General features: G+C 60.6%; 1 protein-coding gene across 18 annotated transcripts in view; it reads right to left on the bottom strand.

Moving 5' to 3' along the window:
• Positions 1 to 409: 409 nt before the first annotated feature.
• Positions 410 to 25,278, bottom strand: part of TSNARE1 (t-SNARE domain containing 1) — a 140,256-nt gene continuing 115,387 nt past the window's right edge. For 7 of the 18 annotated variants that reach the window (XM_038000079.2, XM_038000083.2, XM_038000082.2 and 4 more), the window contains 4 exons: positions 17,377 to 17,449; positions 13,818 to 14,282; positions 8,504 to 8,586; positions 412 to 4,395 (listed from right to left, as the gene is read on the bottom strand). In XM_038000079.2, coding sequence (XP_037856007.2) covers positions 3,817 to 4,395; positions 8,504 to 8,586; positions 13,818 to 14,282; positions 17,377 to 17,449 — 1,200 coding nt within the window. In that variant the 3' untranslated portion in view covers positions 412 to 3,816. Of the gene's footprint in view, positions 4,396 to 7,735; positions 12,752 to 13,817; positions 14,283 to 17,376; positions 17,450 to 25,278 lie in introns of those variants that run through there. The other 11 variants (XM_038000085.2, XM_038000084.2, XR_005240904.2 and 8 more) reach the window with 10 other exon arrangements.

Raw genomic sequence — 25,278 nt, forward strand, 5'->3', positions numbered from 1 at the left:
CCTCGTTTCCTGAGATCCTCCAGGGCAGGCAAGCTGGCCGTGCTCATTTGAGCCAGATGGATGAGGCACCTGAAAATCATCCTCACTCACCTGGAACGCAGCACCGAATAGGGAAGGGGCATGAACTTGGAATCCAGACACCTTGTTCAAGGTCTGCCTCTAGCACTCTCTGTGAACCTGGACATGACCCTGCAGCTTCAACACCACCCCTCCACCACCACCATGGGCTCTCAGTCTGTCTGTAAAATGGGGGACCTAGTGAGGGGACCCGGGCTCTCTAGCTCTGATGGGAACCATCCCTGCCACTCCTCCAGCCTCTTTTCTAAAACATGCCTCAGAAGACCCTGCAGGCAAGCTCTGCCACAGAATGCCACATCCCGCTTCTCATCACAGACTCACCATCCTCCTAATCTCTCCTGGTAAACATTTGGGCTGCCTGGGGGATGGAATGCAAGAAGCACAGCCCCTGAGGTGAGCAGTGTGGGTGTGAATCCCGCTGAAATCCCATCCGGGACAGGTCGGCAACCTCGAGGTCCTCCTGGCTGCCTCTGTCTCACACGCTTGCTAAGAGTATTCCTTCCTCAAAAGCTCTGATCCTGATGGGCTCCCGTTGAAGCCAAGACCACAGTCTCCTTCCTGGCAAACCTCAGGCCACCCCTGGCCCACATCCAAGAGAAGGGGTTTCCAGGCCCAGGTCTGAGGGTGACACTCCTGGACCCTCCTGGTTCTCCTTTCATCCAGAAACACACTTCCCCTCAAGACCAGGCATGGCCTCTGTCCTCCCTGCGTGCCGCCTGCCATTCTGTACCCTGGCTAGATGACGGAGCCTTACGGACAGCCATCTGCTGTCCTGGCCATGCTCCTGCCTGGCCTCTCGGCATCTGAGCGGCTCTTAGGAAACCGTCCTAGAGTGCAAAGGGCACGCGTGCACTGTGGAGACACATGGACCAGGACTTGCCCATTCTGCCCCTAAGTTCTCTAGTCTCTGCTCCTCAGCCACAAAGCAGAGGTGGAGCCGGCTCTCCCTGCCCCTCACTGGCTGCAGTGATTACTGCCAAATCACCTTGGAGGCCTCTGCTGTCCATCCTGCAGGGAAGCCCCTGACACTCTAGACTGTGCAATCCCAGCTCTTTCAGTGCCGCAGCCTGGCAGATTGCACGCCAAGCATCCGGTCCCACACTGCTCACCTCGGGGGCTGTGCTTCTTGCATTCCATCCCCCAGCATCCAGTCCCTTCCGTTTTAGTAACAAAATCCTCATTTGGGGCTGAAGCTGTTTTTTCCAGCTTCTAACACAATGAAATGTGGGCATCTAACTCCCAGTCAGTGGGCTGAGATGCAGGCAGAGATCTCCTTCAAGGGAGTGTGTGTGACCTTCCTCCATTCCTTCCCTACACCCTGCTACCTGGAACACGAGTGTGACGGGGGGGGGAGTTCTGCAGCCATCCTGGGCCATGAGGGCCATGGCAGAGAAGGGAGCAGAAAAGACAGCTGGACCTCTGAGGACTGTGGCCCTGCCTTGCCAGCTCCAGGTCACCGATGTCCATGACACAGGAGCCATGACGCCTGTCCACTCTAAGACACACTATTCTCTGTTTCCTACCAAATACAGTTATATCGATTTTTAACTGATACACAAAATAACTTTCATCAAATATGTATTGACTTGCTTAGTGTATGTTTTCTGTAGCACACGCTAAGCTCAGGAAGGAGAGGCCCCAAGTCTGACTTGGTTGCTTCTGTATCCTCAGCACTTAGTAAGGGCTCCGCCCAGAGGATACTCCCAGAAGATGCCTGGACTGACCAGGGTCAGGGCTGGGGCCAGAGCTTAGTGTGTAATTAGGATCATGCTCAGTGTGTGATCAGAATCAGGGCCAGGTCTGTTACCAGGATCAGGACCAGGATCAGGATCAGGATCAAGTCAGTGACCAGGACCAATGCTCCATGTGTAACTGGGGTCAGGACACAGTGCAGGACCAGGATCAGGGCTCAGTGTGTGACCAGGGTCAAGGCTCAACATGCAACTGCAGTCAGGACATGGTGTGGGGTGAAGGTTGGGGCTCAGCTAGGACCAGAGTAGAGGCTGTACCCAAGTTAAGACTGTAAGGCAAGACAGAAAATACACACGACCATACGAGGCCACCATTAGCCGTGCTGGGTATCTTTATTTATTGAACTTTATTTTTTGTAGAAGCAAGGTTTTGCTGTTGCCCAGGCTGGTCTCGGACTCCTAGCCTCAAGTGATCTTCCTGCCTCAGCCTCCCGAAGTGCTGTGATTACAGGCATGAGCCGCTGTGCCCAGCCCAAGGTGGGTATTTTTAGTGGACAAGAACCCAGAATGAAGATCTACAGAGGCTTCTTGGAGGTGGAAGGACTGAGGTCAGCTGGTTTTGCAGGATAAAGCCAGCTTTCCCGAGTGGAACCATCAGAGTGGAGGCCCCGCCTAGAACCAACAGCAGAACCATGTGCATCTACAGAGGGGGTAGCCTGGAGGGAGGTCAGGTGTGCGCGGAAGGCAGCTGGACATGTGGCTACACCTCAGGTTCTTTCACAGACAAGAGTTACTGACACACTGCTGGTTCCACGGAAAAATGCGAAATGAGGAAAAGGCCCCTCTCCCTGCTCTCAGGGACGCTGTAGTCTTGACTCCTGGCTGTGCCAGAGCTTCCCCAGAAGCTGCTGGGACCAGCATGCTTCCCACTCAGGCCAGTCAGCCAGCATCTTGCTCCTGGGACAGGCTTTGGGCCCTGGGAGCCAGGCAGGGGCCGCAGAGGACGCGGCTGGAGGCCCCAGACCAGTCAAGGCCCAGGCTGGTCCCCCCTCCTGCTCCTGCTCGCTCCCAACAGCTGCCCAGGCTGGGGGGCTGCAGACTGTGCCCTGCTGTGCAGGGATTGGAGATGGCGCAGCCCCGCCGAGGGATCTCCCAAGAGTCAAAGGAAGTAATGGAGGAAGAGGATCTGAAGATGCAGGGATGTGCCTGGACCCCCACAGGGAGGCTGAAAGCAGCGGGGCCCGCCAGGCCCGAGGAGCAGGCTCCAACTCATGTACTCCTCGGCAGCCGCACTGCTGCTGCTTTGTTATTTCATGCTTATGTAAAAAAATACTTTTTGCAAGAAAAATCTACAAGTACAAAACATCATCCCAGCCCCATACAGTACCAAGTAATATATGGGCATAGATATATATATATATAGCTTTATGTATTTATAACAACATAGAAAATTGGAGAGAAATTATTCCAGGCTCATGGGATGCGGTTCCCCTGGGCCAGAATCAGGTAGGACACAGGAGCCCTGGCCTCCGAGTGTACACGCCCATGAAGGGGACAGGGGCTTTCAGGAGTCACGCCAGATCACAGCCGGGACCTTTTTAGGGCCTGGCCAAGCCACTCTTTCCAGAGCTCCGGTGAGCAGGGGGCCCCGAAGTGCATCTTCCCCACTTCCCCTGCCTCCAGCTGCCTGCTGGGGCGCTGGCTGCAGATTTCACAGCCACTGCCACATGGGGTTGGAGCCTCCAACAGCATCACCTCTGAGTAGACCTGGTCCACTGGGCCCCACAGGTTGGCTCTCTGCAGACTTTCCCTGCAGGTCACCACACTCCACAGGCAATGGCAAGGACGCAGCACCACAGGTACACAGCCCACATCCTCTCATCCTTCCGGTCTCCTGGACTCGAGCTGTCCCAGCGCCCTGGAGACCCAGTCACTGCACCTCTCCCCTGCCTGGACTCAGCAGGGGAAAGACCGGAGGCCCTGCTCCTGCCCTCTGGCTCTGCTAGCACCCCCGACCAGCCCTATATCTCCTCCTCCACCTTCAAGATCATCCCTGAGAAGACCTCGAGCCCCGAGTGGGCACCCTGGGGGCTGTCCTGGGAGCCTCCAGCAGGCCCCTGGGCCACTCCACCAGCAGGACCAGCGTCCCGCAGTGAGGGTGAGGCTTCCCTGGCGGGGTGTGCTTCCACCAGCCTCTCAAGGGTCCGGTTGAGGGCCTCCACACCATCGGCCAGACGCTGGCTCTGCTCAGCCAGCTGCTGCAGCAGCAGGTTCTGCTGGGCCATGAGTGTGCTCTGCTGCTGGGCCCAGGAGGAGAGCAGGGCGCCCTGCCGCCGGTGGGAGTCCAGCAGTCGCTGCTCAAATGCGGACGTTTCAGATGCTGCCACTGGGGTCCTCCTGGAGGGCAAGGGAGGTGCTGGCGCCGAAGAGGGCGGGGAAGGCTGGAAGGACCCCATGAGTGTGGTTGCTGGTGGGGTGGAGGCTGGGGAAGCAGGTGGGGAGGGTGAGGAGGTGGGTGCATGGAAGACTCCTCGTAAGTCCAGGGGGTCAGGTTCAGGCGGGCTGGGGCCTTCCAGGGTCCGCAGGGGCAGCCACAAGCAGCTGGGGGTCTCGTCCTCCTCATCGGCTAACAGGGAGACAGGGAAATGTCAGCCTGCATGTCCAAAACCCAGTGATCTGGGGGGTGAGCACGGCGCAGGGACAGTGCCCATGTGAGGCCTCTGCACTCGGAGCTGTTTGGGTCTCACGATGCTCTGTCTGCAGTGGGAGTTGCACCCGTTGTTTGAGAGATGAGGAAACAGACCCAGAGACGTGGCACATTTACTCTAGTAGTGCTGGGACTGAAGCCACAGCCTGTCCAAGTGCAAAGCCTGCGTGCCCACCCACCATAGCACCACTTGTATGCATCCTCCCACTGTCTCCCCTGTGCTCCGTCCGCTCATCTGCCTGCCCTCTGGTCTACCCGCCATCCTGCTACCCACGTGTCTATTCCTCCACATGGACGGGCCTGCCTTGTCCACTCATCTATCTGTCCACCTGTCTGTTCACCACTGTCTAGCCATCCCCCTCCAACCTCCTCTTCCTTCTATTCATCCATCCATCTGTCTACTCACCCATTTATCCATGCTGTCTGTCCATCCACCCAGCCAACTGCCCATCTGCACCTTCCTCCTTCCATCCACCTATCCACTCTCCCATCTACACCTTCCTCCTTCCATCCACCTATCCACCCTCCCATCTACACCTTCCTCCTTCCATCCACCCAGCCACCTGCCCATCTACACCTTCCTCCTTCCATCCACCCAGCCACCTGCCCATCTACACCTTCCTCCTTCCATCCACCCAGCCACCTGCCCATCTGCACCTTCCTCCTTCCATCCACCTATCCACCCTCCCATCTACACCTTCCTCCTTCCATCTACCCATCCACCCTCCCATCTACACCTTCCTCCTTCCATCTACCCATCCACCCTCCCATCTATACCTTCCTCCATCCACCTATCCACCCGCCCATCTACACCTTCCTCCTTCCATCCACCTATCCACCTGCCCGTCTACACCTTCCTCCTTCCATCCACCTATCCACCCTCCCATCTACACCTTCCTCCTTCCATCTACCCAGCCACCTGCCCATCTACACCTTCCTCCTTCCATCCACCCAGCCACCTGCCCATCTACACCTTCCTCCTTCCATCCACCCAGCCACCTGCCCATCTACACCTTCCTCCTTCCATCCACCCAGCCACCTGCCCATCTGCACCTTCCTCCTTCCATCCACCTATCCACCCTCCCATCTACACCTTCCTCCTTCCATCTACCCACCCACCCTCCCATCTACACCTTCCTCCTTCCATCTACCCATCCACCCTCCCATCTACACCTTCCTCCTTCCATCTACCCATCCACCCTCCCATCTACACCTTCCTCCATCCACCTATCCACCCGCCCATCTACACCTTCCTCCTTCCATCCACCTATCCACCTGCCCGTCTACACCTTCCTCCTTCCATCCACCTATCCACCCTCCCATCTACACCTTCCTCCTTCCATCTACCCATCCACCTGCCCATCTACACCTTCCTCCTTCCACCCACCCAGCCACTCACCCATCTACACCTTCCTCTTTGCATCCATTCACCCACCCATCTACACCTTCCTCCTTCCATCCACCCAGCCACTCGCCCGTCTACACCTTCCTCCATCTACCCATCCACCTATCCACCTGCCCGTCTACACCTTCCCCCTTCCATCCATCCACCCACCCATCTACATCTTCCTCCTTCCATCCACCCATTCACCCTCCCATCTACACCTTCCTCCTTCCATCCACCTACCCAGCTACACCTTCCTCCTTCCATTCATCCACCCACCCATCTACACCTTCTTCCTTCCATCCACCCGCCCATCTATACCTTCCCCTCCTTCCATCCACCCGCCCATCTACACCTTCCTCCTTCCATCCACCTACCTGTCTACACCTTCCTCCTTCCATCCACCCACCCATCTACACCTTCCTCCTTCCATCCATCCACACACGCATCCATTCTTCCAATCATCTGTCTGGCCATGCCCTTGTCCATCAGGTACCCATCCACCGAAGTGAATGTCCCCAGGAAGACAAGAGGGTCACGCTTCTCTAGGGCAACACAGAGAGGCCTGAACGTGAGACACAGCAGACGTGGGCTCCGAGGCCAGCTCTGCTTGGTCTCAGTAGCTGTGCGACCCTAGAAAACACCGTCTCTTCTGCAGGCCTCAAATTTGCAGTCTGCAAATTAAAGGCCTGGCTTCACAGTCTCTCGGTTTGGGATCTCTGACCCTCCCAGTTCCCTGGGTGTGGAGAAAGGCTGAACAAACGTCCCTCCCTGACAAACTGTGGGGAGGGCCCCTTGCAGGTGGGAGCAGGACACTCTATGCAGAGGCGACTTCACAGACACCTCGTCCCTCCCCAACACTCCCTCGTGAGTCCCCTTGGGGGCAGGAGCAGGACAGTCTACATGGGTGACTTCACGGCCACCTCCTGGGCCTGAGCCCTGCCCACCTCCTCTGCAGTGTGGAGGGTGCCTGCTCTGCCAGGACCAAGCCCACAGGCTCACTGGGAATGCAGCAGGGCGTCCATGGCACAGGTGGCTGGTCCAGTTGCCACCGCCCTCCTTTCCTCCTCCTCCTTCTCCTCCTCCTCTTCCTCACTGTCCCATCGTCCTCCTGCCGTCCCAGGCATCAGCGCTGCTTCTGACCAGGTGGTCCCAGGGTGCTCAGGAGGGGTCATCTTGCTGGCTGGCTGCTTTCCTCTTGAAACGAGGCCCTCTGCGTGGTGTGGCCCTGAGTTTCTGGTGAATCCGCCTAGCCCACCACCAGAGCCTCCACCTTCTGCCTCCTGGAGGCCCCTGGGCCTACCTCCCCTCAACGGCTAGAGGTGGCGGGCCAAGGGCCAAGGTCAAACAGCCCAAAGCTGGCACCAGGAGACCCAGCACCAGCCCTGCCTCTGACACCATCCTGCAGATGACCTTGGCACAGCTTCTCCAGGGCTTGTCTCCCGGCCTGGCGTTCACCAGCTGTCACCAGGGGCCAACCCTTAGTGACCCCGACCTGAGTCTGATGGCCCCCGACAGAAACAAGGAGGCCTGAAGTAGGCCCAGCCTCGCCGTTACCACACACTCCCTGGCGGCGGTGCCCAGACTAGGCCCCGTTAGGGAAGCTCAAGGCGGCCCTAGCCTTTCCCCGCTTCTCCACCCAATCAGGCCCCTGCGAGGTTCCAGTCAGGGCCTCTTTCCCTCTTGCACCCCGAGGCAACTGAGGACCCTCTGCGGGCACAGCCGTGATATCCCAGCATCCTGGGGATGTGGCTCCTCTCCCATCACACCTGCCTGTGATGTCCTGGGCTCGTCAGGCTCTCCCAGACCCCGGCCTCACACACTCCACCATCCCGTCTGCCAGTACTGCCCCTGCTTTGCCGTCAAGTGTATGTGGTCTCCTGGCCCCAGCTGGCCCAGGGGCTTCTTCTGCGCTCCCACGGTGGCCCATGCCACCCTCACCTTGCTGGACTTAATGTCCAGCCTGCCTGGCCCCTGGGACTCCTTGAGGAACAGGTTCTGGTCATCTCTGCCTGTCAGGGCCAATGGGGAGCACCAGGCCACAGTGGGGACAGAGATGGTGAGGGGAAGACAGTGGCTGGGCCTCCACCTCAGCTGGGCCACAGTCTCCAGCCAGCCTGATCTGTCAGGTCCTCCTGTGGTGACCACAAGTCAGCAACAAGGCCCAGTGAGTGGCTGGTCCTCAAGGCAGCTCCAAGTCCCACTTCAAGAAAATAAAAGCCTGAGCTTTCTTGTTCTCTCTGAGCCACTGACATGCCCCAACCACAAAGTCCCTCCGCAGTCCCTGCCCCCAGGATGGACACTGAGCCGCATGCCAGCATCAGCACGGGAGGTGGAGCGGGAAGGCCCCAAAGGCCCTCCCCGCCACTGCTCCCGGGATTCATGGGAGAGGGCGGCGTGGTGCACACAAGAGAGGAGACGGTGCCGACTGCTGTGGGCACCGTGCAGACCACTGCTGCCGCAACCCCACCACTCCCAGAGCCCCCAGGGCACGGGTAGTGGACTGGTTCAGAGGAGGCCTGTGGGCATGCCTCTCCCACGCACAGGGCAGGGCCTGGGCCCCTCAGACAGACAGAGGGAGGGTTGGAGGACAGGGGACGGAGGCCGGGCCGGCCGGGCACTGTGGCCCTCACACGGACTTACTTGGTGCCTGCTGGCTCCAGCCAGGAGCTGGCGGGCTGCCTCCGCATGCGAGGACGCAGCCTCAAGGCTGGCTTCAATACTATCTGCAAATCAAGACAACAGAAGGCAATTACAGATGGAGGCCCAGCCGTCCCTGCCCTGAGGGCACCCCCGAAAGGCGAGCCCAGGGGAGCCTGAGCCCAGGGCCTCCAGAGGAGCGGAGGCTGCAGGGATGGGTTCTGGGCTGCCAGACATGCCCTGAGGGCTCTGCGTGGTGTGGGCAGTGAGTAGCAATGACATTAGAATGGAAACCTGGAGGTGGCCCAGGGAAGGGGACTCCTTAGTGCCCATACCGGGTGGGGCAGGAAGAGCCCACCCAGGAAAGGGTGGGAGTGGCAAGGGGAGGTCAGGGCTGGGGTCAAGTCCTGCTCTGTCATGACCCTGACTGGGCAGGCCCCTCCACTGTGGCCACGGCCCTCTCTGAAGGGGCAGAGCCCCTGCCTTAATGTCTGTGGAGTTGTGACTGGGCTGATGGAGACTGGGTCTGCAAGCAGAGGGCTCTGGTTGGCCACAAACACTGACCCTTGACTCAGCACAGGGAGCTGATCAAAAAGTTGTGCCACCGTGCGGGGCTCACGGGAGCCAGTGCAAAGCCGGGCTAGCTGGCTGCAGCAGTGCCGCCCGGGGAAGCCACATTAGCAGGGCCCACAGGAGACACCAGACCAGGACGGGGGCAGCCCCAGGGATCCAGAATATTCCACACCACCCCGCCAGCAGCAAAATGGCAGTACCAGGTGCTACACGCACCTAAGCCGTCCTTGCCCCACAAGCAATGCAGGGCTGGCTGTGGGCTCACGGCAGTGAGCGGCGAAGGCATCGCCCCCCGCAGGAACAGGGCCTGAACACAGGTGCTCAACCTGGGCAGCCCCTGGTGCTCAGCATTCTCTTCCACCCAAGGGAACGACACGTGCCACCTGGGCACCAGGACTGCAGGTGCAGCCTGGGTCCGCAACAGAGCCAGATGCAAACACAAGCACGGGCAAGCCTTCTTCCCGGAGGGAGGTTCCCTGCAAGGTCTGCCTCCAATGAGGCAACTGGAGAAGAGCTTGGGAGGCAGGACACCTAAAGAAACTGTGCACCTGCAATGCCCACCTGGGCACGGGCCTGAGCTGACTGAACCTTAGGAGTCTTAAGTCCTGGGATAGAGGGGCCGTTACAACCACAGGGACTGCTGCCAGGCACAGCATCGCCTCCGGCCTGGCAGGACTGGTTCTGAGGGAGGAAGGTCCTCAGAAAGACAAGGCCGCTGCCCACCGTCCCAGCAGGGACTCCCCACTTTCATCACGGAACTGTGGCTCCATCTCTGCAAGCCCCCTGGGCAGGAGGTAGACACCACGAGCCCTGCCTTCAGAAGCCCCCACCCAGGCCTCACAGGAATCCTGAACCCTTGGTCACCAGCTCCACCCCACCCTCGCCCCCAGCCCAGAGCCCTAGTGGAGCCACAGGCACTCACAGACACGCCCTGATCGCCGCATCTGGGGGCTCCTGCCCTAGCCAGGGAGGGGAGAGCCAGGCTCCTGCACAAGGAGCCAAAGCCCGGAGAGGGCGGGTATGGGTGACGCCCTCGGCTGCTCCTGGAGCAGAGCACCTCTTTGCTCACATGCAAACAGCCCCCAAATGAAATCGGCTCTCTATGTCCTGCCACATTAGGGTCACGACCCTCTCGGCCAATGGAGGAGGAGAAGGAAGGAAGATGGGGCCAGAGGTGGGACAGATCCCCCCACAACTGCCACCCAGGAGGGACCAGCCTGCCAGGGAGGAGGCGCTAGCCTGGGCCCGGGCAATGCCCCGCTCACATGCAAAGGATCCACTTTATACCTGCAGTGGCAACAGCCTGGCCTCGCTTCTGTCGCTGAGAGGCGAATGTGGACAGTGGAGAGCACTTGCCAGCAGAGACAGGAAGGCCATGGTGGTCTGGGCTAACACAGGTGGTGCTGGAGGGGCCACGTGCCCTGGCTGGACGCTTTCTCTGCCCCGTGACCACACGCAGCCTCAGCCAAGCCCTGGACCCCACCCTTGGACTCAGCCAGTGCCCAATCCTGCTCTACACCAAGCCCTGGCCCTGGGGACTCTGATCGTAGTGTGTGACCTGGAGATCCACCTTCAGAACGCGGCTGATGTCCTGCTGCTCCAGGGCTGTATGTGCGGGCCACAGACCCAGGGCGGTCCCGGAAGCATTCTTAGCCAGCGTGGCACTGCCCACATTCAAGACACATCACACAACCACTGCCCATCTCCGCAGCCAGCAAACATCTCCCTCAGCGCCCAGGCTGCCAGGTGGGTACGCCATGTCCCGCCCCAGGGTGCCCAGGCTGCCAGGTGGGTATGCCATGTCCCGCCCCAGGGTGCCCAGGCTGCCAGGTGGGTACGCCATGTCCCGCCCCAGGGTGGTGTGCAGAGATGCACAAGGGGAGGGAGGCTGCTCCTGTGCTCCTGGCGCTGTGCACCCCTGTGTTGCTTGTGGGGTGAGGACAGGTTCGGTGCATGGGCCCTGTGGTACTGAACGACACTCCAATACTTCATCAGCCATCAGCCCTGGGCCCGGTGGCTTTGCCAGGTCTCGGGAGACTCCCGGTCTGTGGGGTCAGCCCTGCAGAGCCACAGGCCCTGGGGGCCTGCCCCTCCCAACACAGGGGGTGCTCCACGGGGGCCCCTTGCAGATCCCCCAGCTCCAAAAGTCCAAGGGATACCCAAGCACTAGACCAGGCCTCCAGGGGCCAAAGAGAGCAGCCTTTGGTGCCGCCCTTCCCAGACGCTCGCAGAGCAGCACACACACACACCTCAAAGGAAACTGCCTGCCCAGCGGCCTCAGGGCACAGGGACCCCTGTGGAAGACCCCCATGTACTGTGTCAAATCGCTGCCCCCAGCCCCACAGCCGTGATCAGCCCTGCAGGCCTGGCCCTGCCCAAGCCCCGGGCAGTGCTGCTGCAGAGCGGAAAGCATGGCCGGCTCAGGGCACCTGGACCTGCAGCTGGGATGCCCCCACCCTGCCATCAGGCTTGGCAGCCACTTCCCTCTCCCTGCCTCAGCGCCCACGAGGGGAAGTCAGCCCTGTCCCAAGCACACTCTCGCTCAGGAATTCAACACATGTCAGTTGCTGTCAGCAGCAGGGCAGGTCACTCAGAGCAGTTCACAGGCACCAAATACTCCCTTGATGGAGGTGAGCCCAGCGGCCAGCAGACCTGGAGTGGCTGATCCATCAGGGGTCACAGAAGTCGAGGCTGGGCCTCAGTCTAGGGCAGGGAACCACAGGGTGAGCCAACCTGAGTTCCTGCAGCCTCCAGGGCTGGGGACTTGCAGAAAAGGACTAAACATCCGGGCCACACCAGTGCTACTGCTGCCAGGCCTTTCCTTCTCAGCCCCACACCACATGTCCACCCTTGCCGTGAAGCACCCCCAAACCAGGTCTGCCTCTGCCCATAGAATCCTGGGCTGCAAGAACCTGCCCTGCAGGAGACAATGTGGCCTCCCTGGGGGTGGATGCAGCCACCCCTGGCCTGCACAGGCCTGAGAGGAGGACCCAGGTCCTCCCCAGCCCCACCCCATCACGAGGCCCACAGCCCAGGCCCCTTGTCCAAGGCTGGCCACAGGGTTGGTGGCACACTGGGTCTACATGTATCTCCCAACCAGCCCGGCCCACTCTGCCCATGGGTCCCAACCTCAGGCACCGCTGTGAGCAGGAGCAGCTGAGATGCCCCAGAGCTCCAAGTTCTGCCATGGCCGCCAGTGGGGGCATTTGAGGCCAGCCCCTGCCTGTCCAGTGAGGCTGAGTCCTTCTGTCTACTCTGTGGCCCTCAAGGAGGAGCTGGTCCTGCTTCCAGGGCTTCGTCTCCCAAGTCCTTCCAGCAGCTCCCAGGAAGGGGAGAGTCCAGCGCGGCTCTGCTTTGAAGGCTGGGCCACCATATGCGGAGGACGGCGAAGGAACTCATGGCGCAGTGTCTTGAGGAGGAGAGGAGGTGCGGCGGGAGGAGGCACGGAGGCGGCAGGAGGAGGACAGAGCCAGCATCACCCTCGGAGCCAGCGTCACCCTCAGAGCCAGGGGCAGCTGCGGGCTGCAGACAAGGCCCAGCCAGATAGAAATGCCTGGCTTCCGGTGGTCCCTGGAGTGGGCCCGTGGGCTCAGAAGGGGGCACAGCGTGTCCTGAGAGGCTGAGAGTCACTGGATAGCACCGCACGTGGGGCTTCCATGTGGGCCCAGAGGGAAGGGCCTGCAGAAGGAGGGGGACGCCACTGCAGGCCAGAGCGCAGCACAGCATGCGGGAGAGGGTGGGGGAGAGTCAAGTTGGGGCCCAGGCTCCTCCCTGGCTCTGCACAAACTGCTCAACAGTGACCAATGAATGAACAGGTCACCTCCTGCTCCCTGGGGGTTGTGGCAAGGGCCAATCGGCTGGAGGTGCATACGGGCAAACGATCTTCCTGCCTGCTGACTGACCTTGCCTTCTCATGGCAGCCATACCCTGGGGCTCTGGGGCTAGGGGAGAGTGGAGGGAAGCCCTCCTTCTTCCCAGACACCTCTGTCTTCAGACCCTGGGGCCAGCCGGGCCCTGCTGCCCTGCATGGGAAAGTGGGGCCTTCTCCCTGCTGGGACCCACTGGTTTGGAAGACCTGGCTGCCTAAGGACAGCTGTGCCCACTGCTGGACTGCATTCGGGAGGGGAGGGCTGCCTGTGGAGAAGGCGGCCAGGCTGGGACCCAGGGCCAAACAGGTCTCCTGGCCACACGACATCAGGCAGGAATGGCAGAAGCCAAGATGGGGGCCTTGGAGGGCACCAGGGCACCCAGGGCTGCACCCGCTGCTGCTGCTTATCGGGGAGCTCTGCCCTCATCTCTGTCCCCACCAGGCACTGGTCCCAGCAGCCACCTTGTGAGCCCTCCCCATGGTAGCACTCACCACTCAACAGTGACGTGGAACAAGGCCCCAGTGTCCTATCTGGACACCCGGTGGGCGTGGCTCGAGGTGGCGCCTATGGTTGAGCCCCTTGGCGGCATATGCTTGGCAATGCTGGGAGGACCCTGAGCTGGGACCCCAGGCGTGAGCCGCAGCCCTTCCACTCCAGAGACAGGCAGAACCCTCCCTGGCCCCAGCCCTTGGTGTCCCCACCTAAAAGACGACGGGCCAGGAGGGTGGTGGGCCATCTCCATGGGCCTCTGTGTCTCCCTCAGAGGGTCTCCCTCTTGGGAGCTGGTGCAGAAAGCTCACAGCACACTTGCCGGCCCTGCTTGCCCCAGGGCAGGGTGGTCCTGGGGAGGCGGGCTGTAGGGAGGGCCCACTTACTTGGCAGGGGCTCCGTGGCTTGGCCCTCGCCCTGGGGACCGTGGGCAGAAAACGTCTCTGCCACCATGTGCTCCACAGGCGTGAGGATGAGGCCGGGGGCGGGGCCCCCCTCTGCCAGCTTCTTGCGCACAGCGCCTCGCAGGTCCCGCCACTTGTGCTTGAGGTCACCCAGGTCGCGACGGCAGTAGCCCAGCGCGTTCACTGCCTGCAGGATGCGGCTCCACACGCGGTGCTTTCGGGCAGGCGTGCCCCGCAGTGCCCCAAACAGCAGCGGGTAGTGGCGCCTCACCCTCTGCACCAGCACCTCCGTCTCTTGGGGGCTGAAGTTGGGCTTGCGTGTCTTGGTGCGGGGGTGGGGGCCTGGCCGCAGGGGCGTGGAGCCCGGCCCGGCACCTGGCAGCAGGGCCACCGTGGCCGGCTCGGGGCTGCAGCTCTGCCGGCACATAGCTTTGCTGCTGCTGGACCCTGGAAAGGCACCAGAGGCTGAGCAGGGGGCAGAGACCTTGGGGAGAGCAGCCAGGTTCGGGGTCACAGGTCATCACAGGCCTTGCATCTGTGCACAGCAGCCAGGCCCCGCGTCGGCACCCAGCATAGGCAGCCTGCATCCACTGTACTGGGCCCCTTGTGTCTCAGCCACTCTCTGGGCCTCCCGCCTGTCCACCGGGCAGGTGCCCTCTGGCCTCCCTGGGGCCCTGACCACGTGTGGCGGGTCAGCCCTGGTTTGTCCCTCTCCCCACGACTGCTCCCTTCCCTGAACTGCTGGCATGAGTGCCCCCTCAATGAACCCGTCACTGGGACTGGGTGGGCACCTGGAGTGGACAAAGCACTCCACACGCTCAGCACATCCCAGCCTGCGACAGCTAGCCAGGGGCAGAAGCGGCTACAGCCACCTCGGGAAGCTGACAGTGGGGACAAGGTAGGAGGACAGGGAGACAGGAGGGTCCTGGGGAGAGGAGGCAATAAGGGACTGATAGGGCAGCCCAGCAGGCGCCATATGGGGCCACGGAGCAGCTGGAAGCCCAGGTTCCGAGGGGATGGAGGGGCGAGCCTGGCCCAGCCTCGCCCCGGGGAGCAGCAGGGTGCTTGAGCCTCAGTCCCTCTTCTCCTGGGGACACAGCACAGCACCCGGGAAGAGGACGCCAGCTGCGTGAGGGTCTCCGGACACACTGCCAGTTGTCAGAGCAGGAGGGACCGGGAGGCTGGTCTCGGCACAGGCCCCAAGGTGAGGCCACAGCTTGGCCAGGGCACAGAGGGAGAGCAGGTGGGTGGGGCGGAGCCCGAGAGGCCTGGTGGGCAGCCAAATGCTTTAACCAAAGGCCTGTGGGCACCAGGGGCGGCCTGTGGGCACCAGGGGTAGCCTGGCTCTTCCTCAACTGAGGAAGAGAGACACCCAGCCAGAGGCGGGGGCCCCTGCCCCGCCAGCCTGGGAGCCAGGGCTCCTGGCAGCAGGTCTGGACAGGGTGGGATCAATGGGTCAGAGCCCTCGAGTGGGAGCGGGGAAGACACCAAAACACAGCAGGGATGGGGTCCCTATGGGAGGGGGGCAAGGTCAGCATCCCCTTGAAGGCCCCTGCAAACCTCGAGCCCCACCATGGTTGGGGGCCGCACAGGCAGGCCAGGGCCACTGTGTGACTACAGCAGGAAGAGGACATGAGGGACCCTGGCTCTCCACAAGCAGAGGAGGCTAGAGCACACGGAGTCAGAACCGGACGCGGTCATCCCGGGGTTAGGGTCAGGGTTGGGGGACCCAGAGCTTTTAGACCTCATGGTGAGGATCTCTCTAGGGAGGTCCGTGGGCAACCCATGGAGACAGAGGGCAACCAAGGCAGGTGGGGGCGCTGGGGAGCTGGTGGCTTGGGCGGGGTCACTGGGCACTGTGACCTCTCTTCCTTCTGTCTGGGAAAGCTCTTCCCTCGCCCTGGGTGAGGGTTCCTGAATGGAGCCTCCAGCCTCCCTGGCTCCACGCTCAGCCCCTTCACCCCGACCTCTTGCCTATCAGGTCCTCGGCTGGCAGCCTCCAGCGGCAAAAGGGTGGGGCTTCTCCGGGGACTCAGAGGCAAGGGACAAGGCTGTGGGCCTCCCACTTCATGCCCCACATAGAGCCTGGCGCTAAGGTAGGGCCTGACCCTGGGCACACGGGAGGCCCTGCTGCTTCACTTCCTTTTCCAGAGGAACGCAGGGCTGAGGGCCCACGGTTCTGGCTGGGAGGTGTCCTGGCTTGTGGTGCAGCCCATCTTCTCGTAGATGCAGGGAGTTCAGGACACCGTGCCCTGGCCGGGCCTGCACGTTCCCACGCCGCTCTCCCCACACCCTTCCCAGCACGGGCACATCCACAGCAGAACCAGAGCTCTGGCCTCCACACCTCTGCAATCTCACAACCCTACCCACCCCAGAACAGCCTCACTGCGGGGAGCCTCTGGGCAGAGGCCCAGGACGAAGGCGTGGAGGCCAGTATCTGTCAATGAGTGGAGCAGGGGCCAGTATCTGTCAATGATCACGGTGGGGCCAGTGTCTGTCAATGAGCAAGGTGAGAGCTAGTGTCTATCAATGAGCGGAGCAGGGACCAGTGTCTGTCAATGAGCGGAGGCGGGACCAGTGTCTGTCAATGAGAAGAGGTGGGGTCAGTGTCTGTCAATGAGAAGAGGTGGGGCCAGTGTCTGTCAATGAGAAGAGGTGGGGCCAGTGTCTGTCAATAAGCAAAGCGGGGGCCAGTGTCTGTCAATGAGCGGGGTGGGGGCCAGTGTCTGTCAATGAGCAGAGATCGGCCAGTGTCTGTCAATGAGAAGAGGGGAGGCCACTGTCTGTCAATGAGCAGAGGCAGGGCCAGTGTCTGTCAATGAGCAGAGGGGAGGCCACTGTCTGTCAATAAGCAGAGGCGGGACCAGTGTCTGTCAACGAGCAGAGGCGGGGCCAGTGTCTGTTAACGAGCAAAAGTGGGACTAGCGTCTGTCAATGAGCAGAGCCAGGGCTAGTGTCTGTTAACGAGCAGAGGCGGGGACAGTGTCAATGAGCAGAGGTGGGGCCAGTGTCTGTCAGTGAGGGGGGCAGGGACCAGTGTCTGTCAATGAGCCGGGCGGTGGGGGTGCAGTATCTGTCAATAAGCAGAGTATGGAGCCAGTGTCTGTCGATGAGCAGGGTGAAGGCTAGTGTCTGTCAATGAGTGGAGACCAGTGTCTGCCAATGAGCAGAGGCGGGGTCAGTGTCTGTCAATGAGCAGAGCAGGGCCAGTGTCTGTCAATCAGCAGAGGCGAGGCCAATGTCTGTCAATGAGCAGAGCAGGGCCAGCGTCTGGCAATCAGCGGAGTAGGGGCCAGTGTCTGTCAATGAGCAGAGTGGGTGGGCCACCCTGTGTGGGCCTCCCCCTGCCCTTAGCCTTCCTGAGGGGCTGGAGGAGACAGGGCGGGTGGGGAGGGAGCAGAAGCTCAGACCTAGACTCCAACCTGGGCCTGGCTCCTCTTAGAGGCTGCTCCACCCACCCTTAGGTGAAGGGGTGAGGACTGGGGGCTGGCAGGCAGGCCCTCGGGGCAGCAGGTGGCCCGAGGCTGGGGCGGGCACCCACCGACAGCTTCTCCTTGCTCTGACACCATGGAGGCCAAGTCCTTGATGATCTGATTCACATCCAGCAAGTTGCTCTGTGGAAACAAGACAGCCACGTCAGGAGCAGGGCTGTGGGGCAGACTCCAAGGGCACCTGAAAGTTCCCATGGAGCCTGGGGCGGACCCGGGCGGCACATGCAGAACAAGGAACCAGAGAACAGCCGGGGACCAGTTGGTCTATCCAATTCCTGTGAGAGAAGGCATGACTGGGCCCAGAAAGGGCAGGGGCAAGCCCAGGGTCACCCCAAAAGTCAGAGACAGGGTAAGGATCTGAGTTCTCCATCTCCTGACTCTTGAGGCCAAACCCCAAGCTCTCCAGGTGTCCCAGGGGCTGTGAGCTGCTTCCCTGGGTCCCAGGGCCTGTCTCTAGGATGTGCAGTCTAGTGAAGGATGGCATCCCAGCACCGTAAAGGCCTGACCGCAGGAGAGCAGAGAATGTCTAGGGCAGATACGCCATCCCCACTTGCCTGAGGGCTCCTGGACAGAAGGTCTGCCTTTCCCTCTCTGTGTAGCAGCACTGAGCATGGGCCAGTACACAGGCACTGCTCAGCAAATCCTAAAGAAGTGGGATAGATGGACGAACAGGTTCAGAGAAGTGGACAAAAGGGTGGATAGGTAGATGGAAGGATGACAGACAGATGGGTGAATAGGAGGGTGGACAAATGGAATGGTGGATGGGTGGGTGGATGAATAGATGGGTGGGTAGATGGATGGATGGGTGGGTGGATGGATGGGTAGGTAGGTGGATAGGTGGTTGGACAGATGGGTGGGTGGGTGGGTGTGTGTGTGTGTGTATGGATGGATGGATGGATGGACGGATGGACGGACGGACGGACGGACGGACGGACGGATGGATGGATGGATGGGTGGATGGATGGGTGAATGGATGGGTGGGTGGGTGGGTGGATGGATGGGTGGATGGGTGGGTGGATGCGTGGGTGGGTGGATGGGTGGGTGGGTAGATGGATGGGTGGGTGGATGGATGGATGGGTGGGTGGGTGGATGGGTGGATGGATGGGTGGGTGGGTGGGTGGATGGATGGGTGGATGGGTGGGTGGGTGGATGGGTGGATGGGTGGGTGGGTGGGTGGGTGGGTGGGTGGATGGATGGGTGGGTGGATGGATGGGTGGATGGGTGGGTGGGTGGATGGATGGATGGGTGGATGGATGGATGGGTGGGTGGATGGATGGGTGGATGGGTGAATGGGTGTGTGGGTGGATGTGTGGGTGGGTGGGTGGGTGAATGGATGTGTGGGTGGGTGGGTGGATGGATGGATGGATGGGTGGGTGGGTAGGTGAGTGGGTGGATGGATGGATGGATAGATGTACGGATGGGTGAATGGATGTGTGGATGGATGGACGGATGGATGGGTGGGTGGGTGGATGGATGGATGGGTGGATGGATGGGTAGATGGATGGGTGGGTGGGTGGGTGGGTGGATGGATGGATGGATGGATGGATGGATAGATGGATGGGTGGGTGGGTAGATGGATGGATGGATGGATGGATGGATGGATGGATGGATGGATGGGTGGGTGAATGGATGTGTGGGTGGGTGGGTGGGTGGGTGGATGGATGGATGGGTGGATGTATGGATGGATACATGTACGGATGGGTGAATGGATGTGTGGATGGATGGACGGATGGATGGGTGGGTGGATGGATGGATGGATGGGTAGATGGATGGGTGGGTGGGTGGGTGGGTGGATGGATGGATGGGTGCATGGGTGGGTAGATGGGTGGATAGGCGGGTGCATGGGTACATGATGGATGGATGGATGAGGGACAGATGGATGATGGTGGATAGATGAGTGGGTGAATGGATGGAAGAATGAATGCACAATATGTGGACGGACGATGGACAGGTGGTGGGTGGGTAGGTCAATGAGCTGCTAGGTGGATGGTTGCTCCACTGTTATCCAAGGACTGAATGGCTCCATGAAACTAGTGAACAGAGTAAGGAACAGAAACATGGGCCAGGAGGACTCTGGGGTATCCCTCCATCCCGGCATACTGTGCTGGCCTCTTCCATCTTCCATTCTGTCTACCTTCACCCTAACTCCTTTTGCCCAGTAAAGTGGCCCTGATGATCCTAAGGGATGTGGTCACACCACTCTCAGAGCACACACCGGGGCTGTGCTTCAGGCAGGGCACATACCATCCCTTCACACCTGGCACCCACCCAGGAGCATCCTAGCATCCATCTAACAGAGCAGGGAGTGGGGGCTCAAGTGGTCCCATGGCCTCCAAGGCCTCTCAGAAAGGGGAAGAGTTGGGACTCAGACCCCTGCTCACTGACCAGATGCCCACTCCTTCCCTGACTGCCACGCTGCACCTAGGACGGCTCCTCAGTTGGCCCGATGCATGGCCCTGGGCAAGCCTGGTCACCTCAAGCCAGGTTTGCTCACTTAACACCTGAACAAAACCAACCCTCCTCACACAGTGCCTGGCACATGGCTGGATTCCAGCCAAGTCCCGGGGAAGCTCCTTCAGGCCTGCTGTGACCCCTGCCCTGGCACACCCATCCAGTCAGCAGCTCATTCCAGAGCTGGGATTGATTTCCATGAGGGTCATTTCACCCCACTGCAAAATGTTACAAGGGAATTAATTTTCTCTTTAGGAGTATTCTGGGAAATGAAACCATTAGCATGATCTTAAACTGACACATGGTATCAACCACAATTCAATTATGGGGCTTAAATGTGCTACAGAGGCAGGTGGTCACTCTGCAGGGACTGGGCAGTGGCTGGGAAGGTAGCGAGAAGGTGGGCCCAGGGGTCATGGCTTCGGTGTGCATCTGCGGCGGCAATGGGGGCAACAGCAAATGAAAGGATGGGCATGGCTTGGCCCGAGCCGGTTTCTGTTCTCATCACCACCACGTTCTGGCGCAGTGAGGCCACCGGCTCTGGAGACCAAGCCTAGGCTCCGTCCTACGACGGGGACAGCAAGGTCATGAAGCATGGCTCAGCCAAGCGAGTCCCCATCTCCACAAGCTTCCTAGTTACAGACCTGACCCCGTCAGAAGCCAGGCATGACCCCACCACCACCAACTTCGACCCTGGCCACTGAGCATACCCAGGCCTGGTGCACCCTGAGTCTGGTCTTGGTGGCTCATGGCCTTAGGGACTTGCAGGGGTCTTTCCAAGGGCTTCACAGGCAGAAGCATCTCTCTACATGGCGTGTGACTCACCTGTTATTGCCCCATTTGACAGGGAAGATGGAAACTGAGTCACTGAGAGGGTTCGTGACCGCCCAATGACACGCAGCTGGAAAATGCTGGAATCCGCATCCAACCTACATTGAGACAGCCTCCAACCCAGGTCACTACCACCACCAACACTGCGCGGCAACCAAGGCCGCCCTCCCGGATGTGGAAGCCAGGACCCCGGCCAGATCTCAGGGACGGTGGGCCGTCCTCCCGGACGTGGAACCCAGGACCCCGGCCAGATCTCAGGGACGGTGGGCCGCCCTTGAGGACGTCCCATGCTGCAGCCACCACCATGGGATGGGCCTCCAATGTGTGCACCAATCAATCAGCTTCCCATGAGCAGGAGCAGAGAAGGGCCGCACTGGCACGATGCTGTGTTCCTGGGGGGAAGCACGGCTAAAAGCCCCTGCCTGGCCTGTGGGGAGGCAGCTTTGGTAAGAGATGCCAGGCAGGGGTGTGGCTGAGCAAGGCCGAGTCCAGTGCCTTTCAGGGGCCTGGGACACCCAGCTGCTGGGGCAGGGTGGAAGACGGGCAGCTGTGAGTCCCTCAGGCTCCGCCTCAGCGTTCCAGGCACACCTCTGTGTGTACATGGCCACTGCACTGGGCGTTCCCTGATGACATCAGAGTCAACTTCCATAACCCCGAAAGCACGGGGTGGGACATGGTGTTCCCAAGATAGGCAGAGACGCTGTGGCACCCACAGGGCACAGATGGCCTGCGTTCTAGATTTTGGGGGCGGCGCCCAGAGACGCAGTGGCCGAAGTGATTTTCTGTCCCATTGCCGACACTCACTGCCGCTGCCTGGCTTCACAGAGGGCTTTTGCTCCTCCAGGGCCCCAGGTCCTCCTGGGCAGAAGCGTTTTTGTAGTCAGTGCTGGGGCTGAGGGTGGCTGAGAGGAGCCGGCACTAGCAGGGCCACCTGCGATCCCCACCAACCTTACCAGAAACATGTCAGGCGCACAGACAGAGGAGACGGTGGGGGGCGTGTTCTCTGGGCTGGGGCTGCTGCCGGGGCTCCCGCCCACTCGTTGCTGGACTCAGAAGAGAAGCAGCAGGAACAGTGATAACTGACCATTGGGATGAACTAAGACACAGAATGTTAATCTGCACCACAGCCAGCTCGCGGGACACACAGACTCCAAGCCTTCAGTGCAGTGGCTGTGCCTCCTGAGAGAGGGGACCATGGCTCCTGGCACCACGGGCTCATGCACCCCAGCTTTAAGAGGCTCAGCCGGCAGGGCTGGCAGGGCCTCAGGGACGCATGCCGAAAGGTTCCCACTCCCTGACCTAGGAGCAAACGCAGCACTTGTGTGAAGTCTGCTCATTCTCATTTTAGGCGTCCCTCTCTTTAAGACGCCTGGCACTCAAACATCGACCCGGTCCCACTTCCCAGCAGACGGGTGAGCTGCCAGCCGGCCCAGCCCACTCGGAGGCACCCCGTGCCGAGGCGCTCAATGATGAGTGAACGTCGTTCACCTCGAACAAAGCGGGAAGCAAAGCCTGAACATAAGCTCGGGCTCCAGGCACGCAGCCACAGTTAAGAAACTCCTGACCCTTGTTTTCTGGAAAATGGCTCACCACAGAGAACCACTGCCCACAGGCCCTGGGAAGGGCCAGCTGGACCCAGTCCTTCTCTGTATAGAAGGGAAAGGACGCTGAAGTCGGGTAGCGAGCCTGGGGCCCCTCCCTGCTCCCCAGCCTGAGGCTGGAGACCACGGCCCCACTATCCCTCCTGGCAACTGGGCCGGGATCTCACGGAACCCGAGAGAGCTGCTCAGGGCCCAGGCAGCCCCAGAAACTTAGGTCCTGCCACATCAGCCACACGGGCTGCGGGCTACGCACACACACCACTGTGCTGTCTCAGGATGGGGCAGGGTGCATCCTGGCCCTGAGGCCTGCCCTATAGGCCCCGGATGTGAAGGGATGGGCCACTTCCAGCACTTCCACCAGGCAGCCCCAAGCCCTCTGCATAGGAGCTTCCTGAAGGAAGCAGGGAGCCTGAGGCACTGCCTGCCTTGCCTTTGTGTCTCTTCCTCCGTCACCATCACCAGAGCAGCCGGGACTTACTGGGGATTCTCCTTCGTCCTGGCCCAGTGCTGGTCTCAGAACAAACAGAGGAATAAAGAGCTGAACACATCCTGTGGCTGTGAGACAGCCAGGCAGGCACAGTGGGGCTGGGACCTGTAGCTGGGCCCGTCGCTGACAGTGCAGGCAGATCCCAAGGATGGGCCCAGAGAGGGCCCACCGTAAGAGCCAGAGGAGGGCCTTTCAGGCAGGCAGCTAGCATGGGTGGGACCCCCCCAGGCACTGTGGGCCCTGGGCCCTGTGCACCTGGGCAGGCCTCAGCTGCTGAGAAGGAAGCTTGGGGCAGGCGCGGCTCCACTCCCAGGCACACCTGGGGGACTTGCCAGAGATCTGGGCTCCCCCATGGGCCTAGGTGGGAGCCAAGTTCCAGGCAGAAGCCCAGTCCTCAGTCCTGGGGTGACAGAGAGGCCAAGGCCAGGCCTGAGGAGGGTGGGGCCGGCACGAGGGGCTGAGGCTGCCCAGGATGCAGCCCTCCAGGGCAGCGGCAGTCCTGGTGCTGTTCTCTGGGGACAGGCAAGCTATGCCCTGGCATGGCAGCCAGAGAACGGGAGAGCGGGGGAGAGACCCAGAACTTAGTAGATGGTTAAATCATGCAATTATTTTTCAGACTGCTTCTAAAACTAGAACTCATTAAAAGCTCTCATGGAATTTTCTTTCTCTTCTTTCACTGGCACAGTGGAAAAAGTCCCTTGCACGAAACATAATAAAACCTTGGTGTGTGTATGCCTGTGTGTTCCCTTCACTTTCCAGAACGAGAAGTCAAAACATCACTGCATTTTTCTCTATCACACCATCTCTTCTTATAATCAGGATCTTGGCAACGATCCACCTACAAAGACGACTATTTCAGTTAATGGAGTCACCAAACCGTATGCATCTATTTGTCCACTTTCTCATTTACAGCTAGAGATCAGCTAGGTCAGTCACCTTCAGGCTGTGCAATGCCAACCGCAGGGCAGGTCTGCTGGGCTCTGCCTGGAGCCTTGGAGCCCCGCCTGGGCCATCTCCGCATCCCATCCTCCGCCCTCCCAGGCCTGCCAGGTAGCCATGGCAACAGAGCAGCTGGCGTATTCTGAGCTCTGTACCTGGGTCAGGTGATGCCCGCTCAGGAGCTCCAGCAGGTGAGATGGGCTTGGCGAGGGAAGCCCAGTGCAGACACGGAGGGGCAGGTAGGCAGAGCTGGTGGGAAGCAGACACCAGCTCTGGACCAGTGCCCCGGTGAGCCTGCTGTGCGCTGGCAGTGGACTGAAGGGCACGCGCCTGTTCCCTCCGACCTCTCCAGTCCAGGGAGACAAATCACTGCCCGCCGCCCACTGCTCAGGACTGGTGTCCTCAACTGGGGATTAAGTCACTGGCTCCTGGGGTGCTGGCTCTTTCCATGCCTGGCTCTGGACCAGCGGGTGGCCTCGGAGACAAATCCCACCATCCTCGTCTCAGAAAGGCCAAGCAAGAGTCGGCTCTCGAGCATCACGGTGAGGACAGCCTTGTGCTGGAGTTGGGCACCTGAGCTCGAATCCCAGCTCCGTGGCGTGTGAGCTGCGTGACCCTGGGCAAGCGATGGGCCTGCTCCAAGCCACCGTCATCTCTGACAGAATCAGAACGTAGGAGTGTTCACTCTCACAGAGCTCTGGTGTGGGCTGAGACATATATAAATAATGGCAGCAGGACCCTGTCGTTAAACACGGAGCCTCCACGGAGTCCCAGGAAAGAAACACACTCACCCAGCCCCCGACCCAGCCCTCCTCCACCCACCCCACCCAGCACCGCCACCCACCCATTTGTTCATTCAGCAGCCACTGGGTGCCAGGCAGCGTCAGGCCGGTGAGCTGCTGCAAACAAAGACGCGACCAGAACAGGAACACCGTTGCCTCCACGGGCTTCCGTTAGAGTGGCGAGAGATGAATCCTAACAAGAGAACCCCACAGTGTGTGGGGCGAGCCCAGGAGCAGCGGAGGTTAGAGGGCACCCCTAGAGTCAGGGCCTGCAAGCAAAAGGGAGCCAGCGGCTCAGGCGTTGGGCGTTGGGTTCTCTGGGCCTTGGGCAACAGGAACCAGGAGCAGGGGTGGCTGGGCCTGCCCAGGGAACTGTGAGACGTGGGGTGAGGAGAGAGGGAAAGGACAGTCCATTGGGAGTACAGGGTCAGCTGCCTCTCCTGCGGATGGTCACAGCAATGCACGTCTCCCCCCTCCTGCCTCCCTCACCCCCTTCAAGCAGAATGTGATAAAAGGGACACTAGAGGGTTTCTGAGGCTCAGCTTCCTTCTGGCTCTGCCGGGGTCCTGGCAGCATCCTCCAGGGCCCAGCCTCCATGCCAGGAGGAAACCAGACCATGGAAAAGGCCAAGCGTGGAGCTCCAGCCCAGAGCCCAGCCTACATCCCAGCCAATAGCCAGAACACCAACACGAGACGGGCAGATGAGCCTTCCCGAGAGACTCCACCCTCAGCTCTCCAGGCTAGTGGACAGGGAAAGCGTCTCAGCTTTGCCCCGCTGGAAGTTCTGACCCACAGAACCCCCAGCTTCCCCCGTGGAAGTGACGCGAGGGCCGGAGAGGAACGGAGGAGTGTGAGAACCAG

This window comes from Chlorocebus sabaeus, chromosome 8 (assembly GCF_047675955.1).
Source record: "Chlorocebus sabaeus isolate Y175 chromosome 8, mChlSab1.0.hap1, whole genome shotgun sequence".
Classification (NCBI taxonomy): Eukaryota; Metazoa; Chordata; class Mammalia; order Primates; family Cercopithecidae; genus Chlorocebus; species Chlorocebus sabaeus.